At 36.9% G+C, this 18270-nt stretch overlaps 1 protein-coding gene across 5 annotated transcripts in view; it reads right to left on the bottom strand.

Moving 5' to 3' along the window:
• The window catches only part of LOC109056419 (aspartyl/asparaginyl beta-hydroxylase-like), a 62310-nt gene that overhangs the window by 29828 nt on the left and 14212 nt on the right, over positions 1–18270 (bottom strand). For 3 of the 5 annotated variants that reach the window (XM_042760895.1, XM_042760894.1, XM_042760896.1), the window contains exons 3-4: positions 16298–16369; positions 14887–14979 (exon numbers count right to left, since the gene is read on the bottom strand). In XM_042760895.1, coding sequence (XP_042616829.1) covers positions 14887–14979; positions 16298–16369 — 165 coding nt within the window. The remainder of the gene's footprint in view (positions 1–14886; positions 14980–16297; positions 16370–18270) is intronic. The other 2 variants (XM_042760898.1, XM_042760897.1) reach the window with 1 other exon arrangement.

The following is an 18270-nucleotide window of genomic DNA, read 5'->3' as shown; positions in this document are numbered from 1 at the left end:
TTGGATTTGAGATTTTAGTCTTTGCAACTTCACAGATCTTCTTTATTCACCAAGAGCTTGTAACACTCCAAAGAGAAAGGAAAATTTAAAATCGCATCATATGACCCCTTTATTGATGTGTTACATATAATAAAATAAAGTACCACTACACTACAAGTCTTCGAGCTCTTCAATTGAATGTCTTGACACATGTTTCATGGGACTCGTACCAGAGCTCTCTGCAATCCAATGGTGAGCTACTAGGCAAGTTTACTACATCAGGAAAACACAATATTCAGATGGTTTTGTGATGCAAACATGAAAATGTATTTGTTCAGCTGATATTGTAACCAATATATACCTCCATTTAATTAACTGCATCAGGTGTTAGTTTTTCTGTTTGGCTGACAAGTGTCAGAACTTAATTAGTTTACTGTTTTAACAGCACTTGTCTTTCTATTATACTAAAGTACAAAGTTAAATCTGCCATCAGCCACCTTGCTCTCTAAGGTATCAGCATTGGCCATCAAAATAATCCATATCCGTTAGTACTGATAGTATTGTACAAGGAACCATGTGAAAATAATTATGTAATTATCAATAAACTGCCCTGTAATCATAATTCATAAGAATAAACATGCTTGGTGTTTTACTGTTTTTTTATTTTTCTTTTTTTTTTCTTTTTTCTGGTGTATTAGTGTGTTTTATTTGAGCTGGAAACCGCAGTGAATTTTACAGTATGTATAGGCATTTTTTTATGTGGAGTCATGACTGGGTTTCTTTTTTCCTTACTGAAGTCGCCTGCAAGATCATTGTACTCTCTGGGAATGGGCATCTGGGACTATTGCTCTCTGGTTAAGAAAACAGATAAGGAGAATGTGAAAATGCACATTTATTAAAAAGGGTCAAAGTCTGTCCTAAACCAGACCACTACCAAACTTTTGTGGTTCGAGAGATCCGATCACTATCTGATAATGTATCTTGGGTGCATTTACTTTAAAGGAGCCCGAATTAGTGTATAATCAAGATATCCTTAAAAAGGTAGTTCTCTACAGTACAAGCTACAAACAAAGAGCTGCTTAGTAAATTGAAGCTAAGAGTATACACTTTATAAATACATAACTTTCAATTGATATTTAATTTTGCAACTACAGCAGTTTTTATCTGGCAAACAAAAAAATAAGAGTATAATAAATATTAATAAATATTCACAGAGTAAAATTATTAAACACACTAATGTATATAATGACTAAATATTTTGAAAATGCAGTCTAGACTTCTGTGCAGGCTAAATCACTTATTGCAGAGGTTTTTGACTCTGTTCCTGGAGTACCCCAACACTACACTTTTGATTTCAGATCTTGGTGTCTCTACTAATGTGATGAACTGAATCAGGTATGTTTGATTAAAGAGAAATGCAAAATGTGAATGGTTGGAGAGGGCTCCAGGAACAGGGTTGAAAACCACTGGCTAGTTGGATCTAAGAAATCATGTTTATTTACATGAAACATCCAAGCGAACATATTCACTCAGTCAAACTTCCCAACCCAGTGAGTTGACAGTTGGGTTATTACCTCCTTCACTCAGCTGTACCATCGGACCAACAGCAATGTAGTGTTTTGGGTAACACTTTGTTTTAAGGTGTTTTTGTTACACATGTACTTACTATTATAATAACACTAAATTATGCAGAATTACATGCAAGTAACCCTAAGCCAAACCCTAATCATAACCCTAACCATATAGTAAGTACATGTAGTTAATTAATATTGCTCAGTATTTAAATGTATAAGACTATAACAAGGACACTTTAAAATAAAGTGTAAACGTGTTTTGTTACACTACACCACTACTTGTTCGAAAAAGTAGCTTGTTAGTGTTTTGAACAGCTGAATACGTTCACTACTGAAAAAAGTTAGTAGTATTTTTAGTTATTTACTTTGCAGGGCTGTTCCTAGTAAATGCCTTAAGAGTTTATATTTCCAAGTCTCTTAAATCAAATCTTACAGTTATGGCAGTTTACTATTATTTATTTTTTCGAAGATTTAAGTAAACTACGAGTAGATACCTTCTCTTCTTTGGTATTTTTTTCATCAGCTGATTCTTTTTCATTTTCTGATTGATTGACTTTTTGTCCATGAGCTTTATTTAATTTTGTCTCTTTTTCTTCTTTGTAATTGTTCACATTTTTTATTTTCTTCTTTACATCTTTCTGTGTTTGCCCCTTTGATGCACTCTCTTTTACTTTAAGCCTTTCTTTCTCAGCTTTCTCTTTCTCCAGATTTCCCTTTTCTCCCTTTTGTTTGGCCAGTCTTTCCTTTTCAACTCTCTCTTTCTCACGTCTTTCTTTTTTTGCCTTTTCTTTCTCAAGTCTTTCTTTTTCTGCTCTTTCTTTAGTGAGTCTTTCTTTTTCTGCCTTTTCTTTGGCCAGTCTTTCTTTTTCTGGTTTCTCTTTGGCCAGTCTTTCTTTTGCTGCTTTCTCTTTAGCAAGTCTTTCTTTTTCTGCCTTTTCTTTGGCCAGTCTTTCTTTTTCTGCTTTCTCTTTAGCAAGTCTTTCTTTTTCTGCCTTTTCTTTGGCCAGTCTTTCTCTTTCTGGTTTCTCTTTGGCCAGTCTTTCTTTTGCTGCTTTCTCTTTAGCAAGTCTTTCTTTTTCCACCTTTTCTTTGGCCAGTCTTTCTTTCTCTGTGTTGTCTTTTTTCAGTCTTTCTTTTTCTGCTTTTTCTTTGGCCAATCTTTCTTTCTCTGCTTTATCTTTCTCCATTTTTTCTTTTTCCGCTTTTACTTTAGCCAGTCTTTCTTTTTCTGCTTTTTCTTTCTCAAGTTTTTCCTTTTCAGCTTTTTCTTTAACAATTCTCTCTTTTTCTGTGGTCAGTCTTTCTTTTACTGCTTTCTCCCCTTCCTGTTCTGTTTTTTCCTTAGTCATTTTTTCTTTTTCTGCCTTTTCTTTTACATGTTTTTCCTTTTCTGGCCTCTCTTTCTCGAGTTTTTCTTTCTCTGCTTTCTCTTTAGCGAGTCTTTCCTTTTCTGCTTTTTCTTTAGGCAGTCTTTTCTTTTCCGATTTGTCTTTCTCCATCCTTTCTTTTACAGATTTTTCTTTGGCCAATTTTTCTCGTTCCACTCTTTCTCTCTCTGCTTTCCCCTTGGCTAATTTCTCCTCTTGTTCTCTTTGTATTCGTTCCTTTTGAAGCTTAAGTTCTGCCTCTTCTTTTACTTTTTTGGCAGCAGAAGCAGCTTGTCTCTCCTCCTCCTCTTGAGCCAAAACACTATGGACCTCAGCAAGGGCTAGTTTGGCAATCTTTTTGGCTTCAATCTTCTCATGAATAATCTGTAGCTGCTCCTTCAGAGCTGCTTTCAGATTTTGGCCAATATCCCTGGTAGGATGTTCTGAGAATGAGTAGGACAAAAATTCACATCTCAGAAAGCTCATCATTCAAGTCCCATGCAAACACATATTATGTGACTGAGATGTCTTAGGTGACTGAATAACTGTCTACCTTCCATAATTCATGAGTGAAGGAAAATTCCCATTCAGTTCTTTCATTTAGATTTAAGATTTTGTGATGTTCAGTTTTTGTGCATTTTATATATTATTTATCTGCAATTTTAGTTCAAGTATGTACTGTTTTATTGATTTACTGATTAAGTGACAGTTTAAAACACAAAGGTTTTCATTCATGCATCTGATGAAATTGCATTGCTTTGCAATTGATGCCCCTTATATTTTAAAACACATGTTAATGTAAGACATTACATGCTGTGCGCACACACAGTTTGTATGCATTTATACATACAAAAATAAGTATAATGTGTTCTGCAGGAAAAAAAAAAGTCACGCAGGTTTTGGAACAACATGAGGGTGAGTAAAACATGATAGGATTATTTTTGAGCGTCACTAACGCTAATTTATTATGCTACTAACTCCATAACTCATGCTAAGTACCTCTGTCTTTTTTAAGCCCCACTTCTTTAGGTCTCTCATCTGCAGTGAAAGAGGGGCAAACAGAAGTTAGAAGAATGAATGACCAGTGTAATTGAAAGCTGTGTAATTGTTGCAACTGCCAAGTTAGAGAACACATGCTCTACTAAAACAGCAATCCAATGTCTGGCACAAACACCTTTAGCTAAATACCAAAAGATAACTGAACAAAAAATAAATAAATAAATAAATAAAATTAAGAATGCACTAGGTAAGAGATAGCAAGGAATCATATCAGATTGCATTAGTTAATTCAATAGATAACTTTTTAAAGGGTTAGTTCACACAAAAATAAATTCTGTCATCATTTATGGTTTTGTTGCTGCCGCATGCCTCTAGTTTGAGCTCCGTCACGTTATTTCTCTATCGTCTATTTTTTATTGTTGAAATCTATTTTATACACCATCATTTTCGTTTCTATAATGTGTGAATATATCCTCTATCGTATTCTACAACAAAAACAACCAGAGCACCTTGTTATCACTAGTTTTATTTTGATTTCCCGAGTCCGCTAGTAGCTTATAGCCCATTAGCATCACCAGCGTGGTTATCGCTAAACCCGCTTGCATCGCTAATACTCTATTCACACACATTACAATTGCTTTACTCACTGTTACTTGCTTTAATGGCGGATGTTTGTCTACCTTTGAGTGCAGGTCGTGGAGAAGCAGATTCGGGTCCTGGAAGCAGAGGCAGGCCCAGCTGAGAGAGCGGAGAGCCACGCTGGAAACCTCCCGGGCTGACGCTCACAAGTCCAGGGTAAGGGGAAGTCGTGGCCCAATGGTTAGAGAGTCGGACTTGCAATCCAAGGGTTGTGAGTTCGAGTCTCGGGCCAGCAGGAATTGTAGGTGGGGGGAGTGAATGTACAGTGCTCTCTCCACCTTCAATACCATGACTGAGTTGCCCTTGAGCAAGGCACCGAACCCCCAACTGCTCCCCGGGCGCCGCTGCATAAATGGCTGCCCACTGCTCCGGGTGTGTGTTCACAGTGTGTGTGTGTTCACTGCTGTGTGTGTGCACTTTGGATGGGTTAAAAAGCAGAGCACGAATTCCCAGTATGGGTCACCATACTTGGCTGTATGTCACGTCACTTTCACTTTCAAGTATGCAGTGCGCTACTAACAGTTTCACCACCTCCACCCCGTGTGTTTCTCTGCACAGGCCCGGTGCACCCAGGACGCGATCTGCCCAGATGTCCTTCACTCCAGGGACACCTTCGCGCCGGGACACCATGGACCCTGGGTGCATTCGCAGCAGAGGACATGAGCCAGGCCCCGGGCGACGACCTCTCCCCCTCCGGTCTTCGAGATCTCCACAAGGAACCGCTTCTCTCCCCTCTGCGAGACGGAACGCGACGCTGTGATCGTCGGAGACTCCATCGTCCAACACGTCCGTGCTGCGTTAGCCGAAGGTAAAGTGCACACTCACTGTTTCCCTGGTGCTTGTGTTCTCGATGTTTCTGTGCAGATGCCCGCGATCCTGAAGGCCGACGAGAGCCCCAGAGCGGTCGTGCTTCACGCCGGGGTTAACGACACCACGCAGCGGCAGACGGAGACACTGAAGAGGGACTTCAGGAGCCTGATCGAGATGGTTCGCAGCACCGACGCCCGCGGCGACAATCATCGTGTCAGGACCACTGCCCACGTATCGACGAGGACACGAAAGGTTCAGTAGACTCTTTGCTCTAAATGAATGGTTATTGTCATGGTGTAAAGAACAGAAACTGCTCTTTGTTAATAATTGGAATCTTTTCTAGGAGCGTCCTAGGCTTTTTCGCGCCTAGTCGGAGCGGATCTCCTCTCGGACAACATCTCCAGGACTCTACACTCCATTTGACTAGTAAGCCAATTCTCAAATAACTGCTATGATGGCTTTTGTTCTACCCGCTTAAATGTTAGAAGTACTTGCGCTGTCCAATCTATTAAGACTGTGTCTGTTCCCCCGAATAATGAGGTCAAAATATAAATTAAATGTAGGTACAGTAATGTTAATGAAAAAATCTTATCGTGATTAAACCAGAAAAACTTAAAATAAATGAACAAAAACAATTTTTTAAGTTTGTGCTCATAAACGTTAGATCACTCACACCCAAAGCAGTTATTGTAAATTAAATGATCACAGATAATAGTTTTGATGTACTCTGCTTGACTGAAACCTGGCTAAAATCAAATGATTATATTGGTCTAGATGAGTCTACTACACCAAACTACTGTTATAAACATGAGCCCCTTCAGACTGGTCATGGGGGAGGTGTTGCAACAATATATAGTGATATTCTCAATGTTACCCAGGAAACAGGATACAGGTTTAAATCATTCGAAATACTTCTGCTTAATGTTACATTGTCAGATATGCAAAATAAATCTATTGTATCTCTTTCTCTGGCTACTATGTATAGACCCCCAGGGCCATATACAGAATTCCTAAAGGAATTTGGAGATTTCCTCTCAGACCTGTTGGTTACCGCTGATAAAGCGCTAATTTTCGGAGATTTTAACATTCATGTTGATAATTCAAATGATGCATTAGGACTTGCGTTTACTGACTTATTAAACTGTTTTGGAGTAAAGCAAAATGTCACCGGTCCCACTCATCGTTTTAATCATACTCTAGATTTAATTATATCGCATTGAATCGATCTTACGGACATAGATATCGTACCTCAAAGTGATGATGTTACTGACCATTTCCTTGTATCGTGCATTCTGCGTATTGATGATAATAACTATATAGCTTCGCGTTATCGTCCGGGCAGAACTATTGTTCCAGCCACCAAAGACAGATTCACAAATAACCTGCCTGATTTATCTCAACTGCGCTGTGTACCCATAAATACACATGAACTAGACAAAATGACTGGCAACATGGGCACTATTTTCTCTAATACATTAGAAGCTGTTGCCCCCATCAAATTGAAAAAGGTTAGAGAAAAACATATTGTGCCATGGTACAACAGTAATACCCACGCTCTCAAGAAAGAAACTCGTAGTCTTGAGCGCAAATGAAGAAAAACTAACTTGGAAGTTTTTAGAATTGCGTGGAAAAACAGTATGTCCAGCTATAGACAGGCTCTAAAAACTGCCAGGGCCGAGCATATCCACAAACTCATAGAAAAAAACCAAAACAATCCAAGGTTTTTATTTAGCACAGTGGCTAGATTAACAAATAACCAGACTCCACCCGATCTAAATATTCCCTCACAGTTAAATAGTAATGACTTTATGAATTTCTTCACTGATAAAATAGATAACATCAGAAATACAATAACAAATGTAGATTCTACAGCATCTAATACTTTAGTTTTAACCATCGCACCCAAATATAAACTGCAGTGCTTTACAACTATAGGACAGGAAGAGCTAAATAAACTTATCACTGCATCGAAACCAACAACATGTTTACTAGATCCTGTACCCACTAAATTACTGAAAGAGTTGTTACCTGTAGCAGAAAAAACGCTTCTCAATATCATTAACTCATCGTTATCTTTAGGTCACGTCCCAAAACCATTCAAGCTGGCGGTTATTAAGCCTCTTATTAAGAAACCACAACTAGATCCTAGTGAACTGGCAAATTACAGACCCATTTCAAATCTTCCATTTATGTCTAAAATTTTAGAAAAAGTTGTGTCTGCTCAATTGTGCTCCTACCTGCAAAAAAATTATCTCTATGAAGAATTTCAGTTGGGTTTCAGGACCCATCATAGCACAGAAACTGCACTTGTTAAAATTACAAATGACTTGCTTCTTGCATCAGACCAAGGCTGCATCTCATTGCTAGTTTTACTTGATCTTAGTGCTGCGTTCGACACCATAGAATACGACATACTCATAGATAGATTACAAAACTATACAGGTATCCAAGGGCAGGCTTTAAGATGGTTTAGATCCTACCTGTCCGATCGCTACCACTTTATTTAAATGGGGAGTCATCTCATTTATCACCAGTAAAATATGGAGTGCCACAAGGATCTGTCCTAGGTCTTCTGCTATTTTCAATATACATGTTGCCCCTTGGTAATATCATTAGAAAATACGGGATTAGTTTCCACTGTTATGCTGATGATACTCAACTATATATCTCAACAAGACCAGGTGAAACTTTCAAAATTATCTAAGCTAACAGAGTGTGTTAAAAATGTAAAAGATTGGATGACCAATAATTTTCTCCAATAAAATTCAGATAAGACAGAGATATTACTTATTGGACCAGAAAACATTACACAGAATCTCGTAGATTACAATTTGCAGCTAGACGGATGTACTGTTACTTCCTCTACTGTCAAAAATCTGGGTGTTATATTAGACAGTAACTTGTCTTTTGAAAATCATATTTCTCATGTTAAAAAAAACAGCATTCTTCCATCTTAGAAACACTGCCAAGCTACGAAACATGTTACCTGTTTCTGATGCAGAAAAGCTAGTTCATGCGTTCATGACCTCTAGACTGGACTATTGTAATGCACTGCTAGGTGGTTGTCCTGCATCCTCAATAAACAAGCTACAGGTAGTCCAAAATGCAGCGGCTAGAGTCCTTACCAGGTCAAGAAAATATGATCATATTACCCCAATTTTACAGTCTCTGCACTGGCTACCTATTAAGTTCAGTATCAGTTACAAAATATTACTACTTACTTATAAGGCCCTTAATGGTTTAGCTCCTGCGTACCTAACTAGTCTTCTACCACGCTACAACCCGTCACGCTCCCTAAGGTCACAAAACGCTGGACTTTTGATAGTACCTAGAATAGCAAAGTCCACTAAAGGAGGTAGAGCTTTTTCGCATTTGGCTCCCAATCTCTGGAATAGATTCCAGAAGGGGCAAAATATTGGCCTGCATCAACTAGTGAGATCACTGGAATTGGGTAAAGAACTGGCCAATGCATTATTAAATCCTAGAAGGTGAGTCAACTTTTTGTTCACTATAACTCCATGTAAACACTGTAGTCAGAAAAAAATCTTGAATGATCATGATTAGAGATCACCAAAATGCTTGAAATTTCATTAAAATAATAATAAGTGAATTATCATTAACGGCTATGTTTAAAGGGGTCATATGATGCTTTTTAAAGATCATTATTTTGTGTATATGGTGTAACAGAATATGTTGACATGCTTAAATGTTCAAAAAACACATTATTTTTCAAATACTGTACATTACATTACAATGTAGGTCAGGGGTGCCCAACCCTGCTCCTGGCGATCGACTGTCCTGCAAAGTTCAGCTCCAACCCTAATCAAACACACCTGAAGCAACTAATTAAGGTCTTCTGGCTCACTTAAAAATTAAAGGCAGGTGTGTTTGATTAGGGTTGAAGCTAAACAATGCAGGACAGTCGATCGCCAGGAGCAGGGTTGGGCACCCCTGATGTAGGTCCTCTATGCCCCGCCTCTCTCAAACACGTCGTTTTCTACAATGCCCTTCCTTCAGACAAGCGCAATCTGCTCTGATTGGCCAACTGACCCAGTGCATTGTGATTGGCTGAACACCGCAAACACTTGTCGGAAATGTAAGGCCTCTTTCCATAATCGCGAGCTTCATCTTTCAAAATAAATGTAAAGACAGTTAATAATGTCCTTAGTTTTACCATCAGTTCAAGACAGAAAGTGGAGTAGTGTGCCAGACACAGTGATGAAGCTCGAATGTGTGTACAGTACACAAGCCACGGACGGTTAAGACAGCTGACTCTGTGATGTGACCCTGTCTCTCTCTCACACACACACACACACACACACACACAATGCGCAAAACTCAGCATTTGAACAGTCAATAGCAAATACTTAAACTAATAACAAAACATACTTACCGTAGCTGATTCAGAAGCGCCAGATTTTCGAAGCAAGTCAGAATTACCTCCTCTCCTAGGTTCACGAAACTGTCATCCATAAGGCCAAATAAAGTGCCTTTGCTTTCACCTAGAACAGTGGTTTTCAAACCAGTCCTGCAAGCACCCCTAGCACCTCACATTTTGTATGTCTCCCTATATCTGACACCCATTTCAGGTCTTGCATTCTCTACTAATGAGCTGATAAGTTGAATCAGGTGTGATAGATGAGGGAGACACAGAAAATCTGCAGTGCTGGGGGTGCTCGCAGGACCGGTTTGAAAACCACTGACCTAGAAACACACAGCATCTCCTTGACATGGCTGCTTCAACACTAACTGCAGCTACTGAAACCACGGGTGGTATTTTTACGCAAATATTTCCACATAGTGACGTAGACATGTTGGGGCCTGTTTGTGGGGGGGGGGGGCATGGCAGAGTCTTAACTTTGATAAAGTATATCTCTTTGGTTTTGAGACTTTAGTCTGTGCAACTTCAGGGATCTTATCTATGCACAATCAGCTTGTAACACTCCAAAGAAAAAAGGAAAACTTGAAATAGCATCATATGACCCCTTTAATAGTGAAATTAAAAGCATTTTCACACCATTCTGAGGACTGAGACTAAACAGAAGTGTGCCCACAGGAAAGTCACTTGTTAATGAAGCTAATCATAAAAAAGAACAACACACACACACTTTTCTAGGGAGCCTAAACAGAGCCCGACCGATATGGGTTTTATGGGGCCGATGCCGATACCTTTATTAGGGAGTAAAAAAAGACTGATGCCGATATTCTTTATGTGTAGGCTATATTACAGTACAGTATAGTCAAAAGTTTCGACACACTTCCCATTCGTGTGCCCAAACCTTTGACTGGTACTGTATATAGAATACAGTATTGTTACGTTCCGTGTTTATTTATGTAATATTGTTGGTTGCTATGTGCTGCTGTGTGCTCTCTTTCTCTCTCTTTTTGTGTCTCTCCATGTGTTATTGCTGCTCAACCAGGTGCGGAGGAAAGGAAGTTGATTCCTCGCACAAGCTGGTCGTTACTGTGCAGAGGCTGCAAGCTCAAAAGCTGTTTAACATGCCTACTAGGGCTGAGCGATTTGGGGAAAATATCTAATTGCGATTTTAATTAAAGTCAAGCTTCAGCTTAACATTGTCAATAGTGTGCAGCATGGTATGTGTATCGAAAAAAAAAACAATAGAAACCGTCACAGAAATTCCTATGGTTTCCATTAAAACAATTACAAAATTCCTTTTTGTAGTGTGTTTTGGGCATTATTCCAATAGGAATTACTGTTGTTCTATTGTTTCCCATCTGCCAGATTACATCCCACCAATAGAATCCATCAAATACCAGTAGACATCATTATAGTTGACATTAAAGCCAATATAATTCCCATTATAACCCTTAAATTCATTAAATTTTCTATTGTGTTTTGGGAGGGGTTCTATTGGTTTTTATTTTATTTTTTCAGCAGGGAATATAACAATGGTATTAATGGTATGGTATTAATACTTTTACAGAATTTACTTAATTACTGAATTTCACATGAAAGATTAGTTTATTTTGTGTAAATAAAGAACTGGATTTTAAGAACAAGTTTTAAAATGTGCTGAATGTTTCATTTCATCTTAGTGAAATTAGCAAAGCAGTTAGACTGAATTTACACTTGTTTTAAATGCGGAGCCAGGCGCCAATTGACACAGGTTGCGAGCATGTGGGGGGATTCATTGGTAACACAACTTTGTGAGATCGCGATGAACAAAGATTGACAGCTTTTTAGTGGTTATTATGAGCGGTTTTTGTGAGCTTTCTAGGCAGTCAATTTAAGATGTAGAACTTTGTGTTTTGGCCACACACACACGTTGCAAAGTTTTGGGAATGACATCTGTATATTTATGCTGGAATTGCTCTCGAAGGAGCAGTGTTTGAAATGGTGATGACCATAGCAATAGACGAGACAAAATGTGTGAAAATGTGCATAAAGACTAGAGCACCCTTACTAATTTCAAAAGCACCATCTGTGATTATTTCTGGAACCTGGTTGATTCGCTTTTATTGTGTAACTATATAACAAAAACAACAAAATACAAATGCACTTAATAAAATAAATTTAATAAATGCATATCTACAATTTAAGCACTTAACTAAAATAAGTATTAATAAAATAAATAACTAGAAAAGGCTGACTATATACAGCTTGCTTCCATTTAGTGAGAAATGCCTACTGTTCACCTGAATTAGGAAAAAAAAAAAAGCTTCTCTGGTCTTCAGTGATGCGAGGAAAACGTTTGAGCATGTACACGTAATATCTGAGCGAGAGCAGAGCCAATTCATAAAAGAGCAATGTATATTTAAAAGCACACATCCAGTTTTGTGTGAGTGAAGGAAATCTGCTTGCGAGTGGAGATTCGTGCTCGCACATTAGATGTACATGGATTGCATATGCGCTCTTGACATTGTCATTAAGATCACGCTATAGAAGCCGCCTAAAATTAAGTATAAATAAGAGAAGAAAGTGGCCCTAGGCAGCTGCTTACACATGCCAGGATCCACCACTGCCAGATGCAGTTACAACAGGGCTGGGCCGTGGTATAGGTGACATAGGCAGTTGCCTAGGGTGCAAAATGACTGGGGGGCTCCGCATGAAAGGTTTATCTTTTGGTCGGAAGTGCGCCCTCTTGTAACCATTGTGCGCTCTACACCCATATATTAAAGGGTTAGTTCACCCAAATATTAAAATGATGTCATTAATGACTCACCCTCATGTCGTTCCAAACCCGTAAGACCTCCATTCATCTTCAGAACACAGTTTAAGATATTTTAGATTTAGTCCTAGAGCTTTCTGTCCCTCCATTGAAAATGTATGTACGGTATACTGTCCACGTCCAGAAAGGTAATAAAAACGTCATCAAAGTAGTCCATGTGACATCAGAGGGTCCGTTGGAATTTATTGAAGCATCGAAAATACATTTTGTTCCAAAAATAACAAAAATTACGACTTTATTCCGCGTTTTTTTCTTCTCTTCCGGGTCTGTTGTGAACGCGACTGCTGTGACTGTTGACGTACGACGCTGCTGACGTGTTTTCTGGTGCACCCAATAACAAAGATAACACGTCAGCAGCGTCGTACGTCAACAGTCATATATAGTCATATACGTCAAATATATTTATTTTTTTTAACTGAATTTGGGAAAGTAAAAACTTGTATGTCCTAATAAGAAAATTATAGAGATTTTTTTATCCGTACAAGTACAATATGAGTATAAGTACTGTATGTGCAAATTAAAATGTTTTCATTACTGTTGTGATGGCAAATATTGTTGAAGCACACTGCATTACACACAGATGACCTTCTCTATAAAAATGATGCAACACAGACTGCACCATGCAGGGATCTACAAAGTGATGCATCAGCCAACAATTGCATGGAGGAGTGCCATTACAAAAAACGATTAAAAGTGTTAATTATAAAAACAGAAATTATCATTATATTAACAAAAAAAAAGCAAAAAATCTTTTCAAATTGACATTTATTTAAAACAAATTCATGTTTTTGTTTAAAAATGCAGCTAAATATATCAATAATAATAAATTGATAAATAATTTCAACTGCTTTTCTTAATCTATTCACCAAATACTTCTTAATCATTCTGCAAAAACTAATTATATTTATTCATAAAATACATTTACATAATATTTTAAACATGAATTAAATAATTTTAAAATGGAAGTAAATTTCTTTTGTTTTGTTGTTACAAATAACCATTCTACGGAAGAGGATTAGGGCCAAGCAATAATAAAAAAATAAAACCATCTCGAGATTAAAGTCAATATATTGCGAGATTAAACTCATTAAATTTTGAGAAAAAAAAGTCGAAATACAATCTTGAGAATAAACTCATTAAATATCGAGAATAAAGTCGTTGTGTTTCGAGATTAAACTCGTTAAATTTAGAGAAAAAAAAGTCGAAATACAATCTTGAGAATAAACTCATTAAATATCGAGAATAAAGTCGTTGTGTTTCGAGAAAAAAAAATCGTTAAATTTCGAAAAAAAAAAGTCGAAATACAATCTTGAGAATAAACTCATTACATTACACGCCATTAATGGCAATGCCGTACGGTTTTTAATTTATCATAGCTGTCCAAGTGCAAGAGTGCATTTGGGTGAAGCCAGCGATAACCTTGCATTTGTCCTCTGGTTGTCATTTCATGTTGGACAAAAGCGAGTAGCCTACATCGCAAATTGGACTGATTTTTTCTTCTAAAAAGACCTAGCCGCTTGCAAATTCTCTTTAAAGTTCGTGTGCTAATTATTATTGTGTCATAATTAGCTAAAGTTGATAGTATTTCTTTGTTACTGAAAGAAAGTCTAAAATATATCTTGACTAAGTGATCCAACTCTGCCATGTCCTCTATAGGCTATGCAATGAACACTGATCGAATGCGTTATTCTCTACATTTCATTTCGAATTTTTTTCTCGAAACACAACGACTTTATTCTCGAAATTAAATGAGTTTATTCTCATGATTATTTTCGACTATTTTTCTCGAAATTTAACGAGTTTTTTTCTCGAAACACAACAACTTTATTCTCGAAATTTAATGAGTTTATTCTCAAGATTGTATATCGACTTTTTTTTTCTCGAAATTTTACGAGTTTTTTCTCGAAACACAACGACTTTATTCTCGAAATTTAATGAGTTTATTCTCAAGATTGTATTTCGACTTTTTTTTCTCGAAATTTAACGAGTTTAATCTCGTAAACTTTAATCTCGAGATGGTTTTATTTTTTTATTATTGCTTGGCCCTAATCCTCTTCCGTACCATTAATTTGTCAATTTGAAAAGTTTTTTTTTTAAACATACACTCCAGTCTCATGAATCCACTTCAGTCAATTTTGAGTGCTAAGAGCCAAGTCAGAATAAAATGCTTCTTCAAAGACCTCAAACAACACACCAATGGATACTTTCCAACATGCCAGTGTAACAGAAAAGCTAAATCATTTTGCAGCTTTCTCGGTGCAAGCAAACACAATCGACAAATATAAAACATAGGTACAAGTGGCCGTGATAGCCACAAAATGTCTTTACATGTACGCTTGGAATGGCCTGCTTGGATACGGTCTCCCTCCGTTGTGATATTTTTTTTTAAGGTTTTTTCCTTAGTAGCCACAGTAGCATTCTCTGAAGAAGAGAAAATTATAAGAATGATACCTATAAATAGAAATGTACATATGCACACGCATAGAAAGATAAATAAACGCTTACCATCACAAGAAAACACTACAGCAGTTATTAACCACTTCATACAAGCCAAGCACTTTATACTTACCTGGCATTCAAAAAAAAAAAAAAAAAAAAAATTATAATAATAAACACAACAACAACTTGATTTTATCCACAGATTGTAACAACCCATTCAGGAAGCACATCAATGTGAAGCTTACAGAGCAGGATAATTTGTGGAGTCACTTAACCATGCAATGTGTGTTTGCTGTAGAAAGCATATGTTCATGTGCAGGTTTAGTGCAAATAAAATATTTCCAGTCAATAACCACTCTTTCTTCACTTCTATAATTAATAATAAAAATAATAATAATAAAAAAATGATTAAATAAATTTTCAATAAGTGGCCCTGCATTTGTGGAGAACATACTGTGAAACAGATCTGAGTAGGACAATGTCTCATCTGTTCTTAATGAGACAAAGCTTACTGCTCACTACCAAGATAACAAATCTGCCACATCAATTGCCAGTGATAATTCTGAATGTGTCAGGACTACAGTAGTCAACATTTGAAGTGGATCAAAACCTTTCATCAAAGTTGTCCTAAAATCAAAACAATACCCATTCTTGTCTTAGGACAACTTTGAAGAACTTTTCTGATCCACTTCTTTTTTGATCTAAAGTTTATAACAGAGAGAAAAAAAAAGGAAGAAAAAAACAACAACTATGAGCTGAGACGCCAGCCTTACTAACACAAAACTAAGTTTCATGCTAAGTATTTGCTAACGCCATCAAATGACAGGAAACCTCAAATGCAGACACACTTCTGCATTTGAGACATAGCGGAGGAGTCTACTACCATCACATTTTAATTTAGTGGCACAGGAAAAGCTAGTTTTGACCAATTAGTTATCTTAAGTCTGAAAAATGTGTGTGTGTGTAGAGGTTTTTCTATACTGGTGGGGACTTAAACCTGAATACACACCAACTCATGGGGACTTGTGTTACCGTGGGGACCTAAATTGAGGTCCCCATGGGTACAGAAGCTTATAAATCATACAGCATGATTTTTTTTTTTTGAGATTGTAGAAATGCACAAAGTTTTCTGTGAGGGGTAGGTTTGGGTGTAGGGCGATACAAAATACAGTTTGTACAGTATAAAATCCATTACACCTATGGGGAATCCCTACAAGGATAGTGAACCAGACTGTGTGCGTGTGTCACCTCAGTCAGTGATGCAGGAAAAAAGCCACATACACAAGTAAATTCCACTCACCTAAAAAAACTTTGGCATCTTCTACATCAAAGTCTCCATCGCCATCAGCATCATATACTCCTCCAAGAGCACCTTTCATTGAGCAAGGATAAAAGACTTAAAGATGCAGAGTAAAGAGGGTCCAACACAACAACACAGTAAACAAAATGCATTTCCAAACATAATTCTTGCTCCAGACCCTGTTTGTGCTTTTGTCAGTCTTGCACATCCACAATGAACCATGAGGTTGTTAAGGCCCATTCACACTGCGCATGACTTCACAGTGAATAATCTCTGGTTTGAACAAAAACTTATGAGCTTTACTGGTGGGTGTGAACTTTCTGTTCTGTGTCTCCTTCACAAATCAGTCAGCAAACCAAAGACTGAAAAGAAAAAGAGTTAAATTTGTGACAGATAGCTAGAATAACTAGATTCATTTATGCTTTATGACCCTCTCTATCCAACCTGGTGTGTGTACGATTACCGGTCCTACCATTTAATTAGAAGTTTTAATCAGTTAAGCTGTGCAACAAGATAATCATCGACAGAAGTGCCTGATTCTGACAGAAAGTGGAAAAGTTTGTTAAACTTTGTAGTTCATACTACATTAAAAAAAAGGTATTGTAAATAAAACCCTATTCTTAGGTAGAAAAATCTTCTGTGGATTTCACCCAACCCTAAGGCCGTGTCCACCAAAGCATTTTTAGCCAGTTGAAAAACGCTTCTGCACCGCAGCGTTTTCAGTTGCTATGATACGGAATAGCTTCTAAAGTAATATGGCAGACACATGTTTCTCCAAGCATTCTTTTTCATAACAATATTGTGGTAGTCCAGGAATTCCATCTGGTGAAGACATGAATACTTGGAGACAAGCAATAAATAAATTCTACACTGGTGTTCTGTCGTACAAGCAGGGTGTGACAGTTGGTCGGTGTTGTATTCGTTCTGACCCACGTCCACTGTGATTGGTTAGCTGACTTAAAATTGACAGTGATGAGTTCTGCATTTCACCCAAAATTGAACATTCTTCGACTCTCAGCGACGAGAAAGAAAAATGCTGAGGATGCAACATTTAGCGTGAAACAAACGCTCAGTGGCTCATCACATTCCTGGTATTTTTAAAAATGCGGTGCTCTTATTGAAAACTGAAAAACATACACTAGCACTATTTTTGTAGAGACATTTTTTGTAGAGGCAACTTGAGCAACACTGCCCTTTAAAGAAAGGCATTTAGCAGGATAGATGTAGGGCCCTATATGAAATATGTTTTATTTATTTATTTTTTCTGTTTCTTTTTTAATGGTTACATTACATTTTATCAGTCAAAAATAATGTTTAATTAAAATCATGAAACCTATACAATTTAACATTAATTTATTAAAAGTTTAACAAAATTATATGTTTAAGGCCCTATGATTTTTTTTTCTCACCTTATGTTTTATTGTTACTAAATTATGTGTTTTAGCATGTCTAATTAATTGAATGCATAATAAAAACTTTATTTATTCAAATGTATTCTTACGATAGCCCTATGATTTGTATTTATCATTTAATAATAATAATAATAATAATAATAATAATAATAATAATAATGTTTTTTTTTTTCTGGTTATCAAATGAGGGCATAAAACATTCATTTAATTTAGCTTTTAATGAATGAAAATTAACAAACTTAATTTTTTGGCAAACAAAGGGGATAATAACTTACTAAACTTACATAACTTACTAAAACATATGGAAGAATATTGTGTGATTATTCCTTAAAAAAAAAATAAAGTTTTAATAATTTTAGCAGCAGCAGCAATAGTGGTAGTATTACATGCATTCTACTGAAAAAATAATAATATTTTTGGCATGATGTTAAACCAAATGTTTATTTTGATGCATTGCCATGAATAGAGAATGGGAATCTACTGTACGACGCCGCGTTGGACTCCATGGACGCCATGTTTTAGGTCACGCTCAGGAGCACACAGTGTAAACACACGCAAATC

Source organism: Cyprinus carpio, chromosome A7 (genome assembly GCF_018340385.1).
Source record: "Cyprinus carpio isolate SPL01 chromosome A7, ASM1834038v1, whole genome shotgun sequence".
NCBI lineage: Eukaryota > Metazoa > Chordata > Actinopteri > Cypriniformes > Cyprinidae > Cyprinus > Cyprinus carpio.
This window is presented reverse-complemented; position numbering and strand designations above follow the sequence as displayed.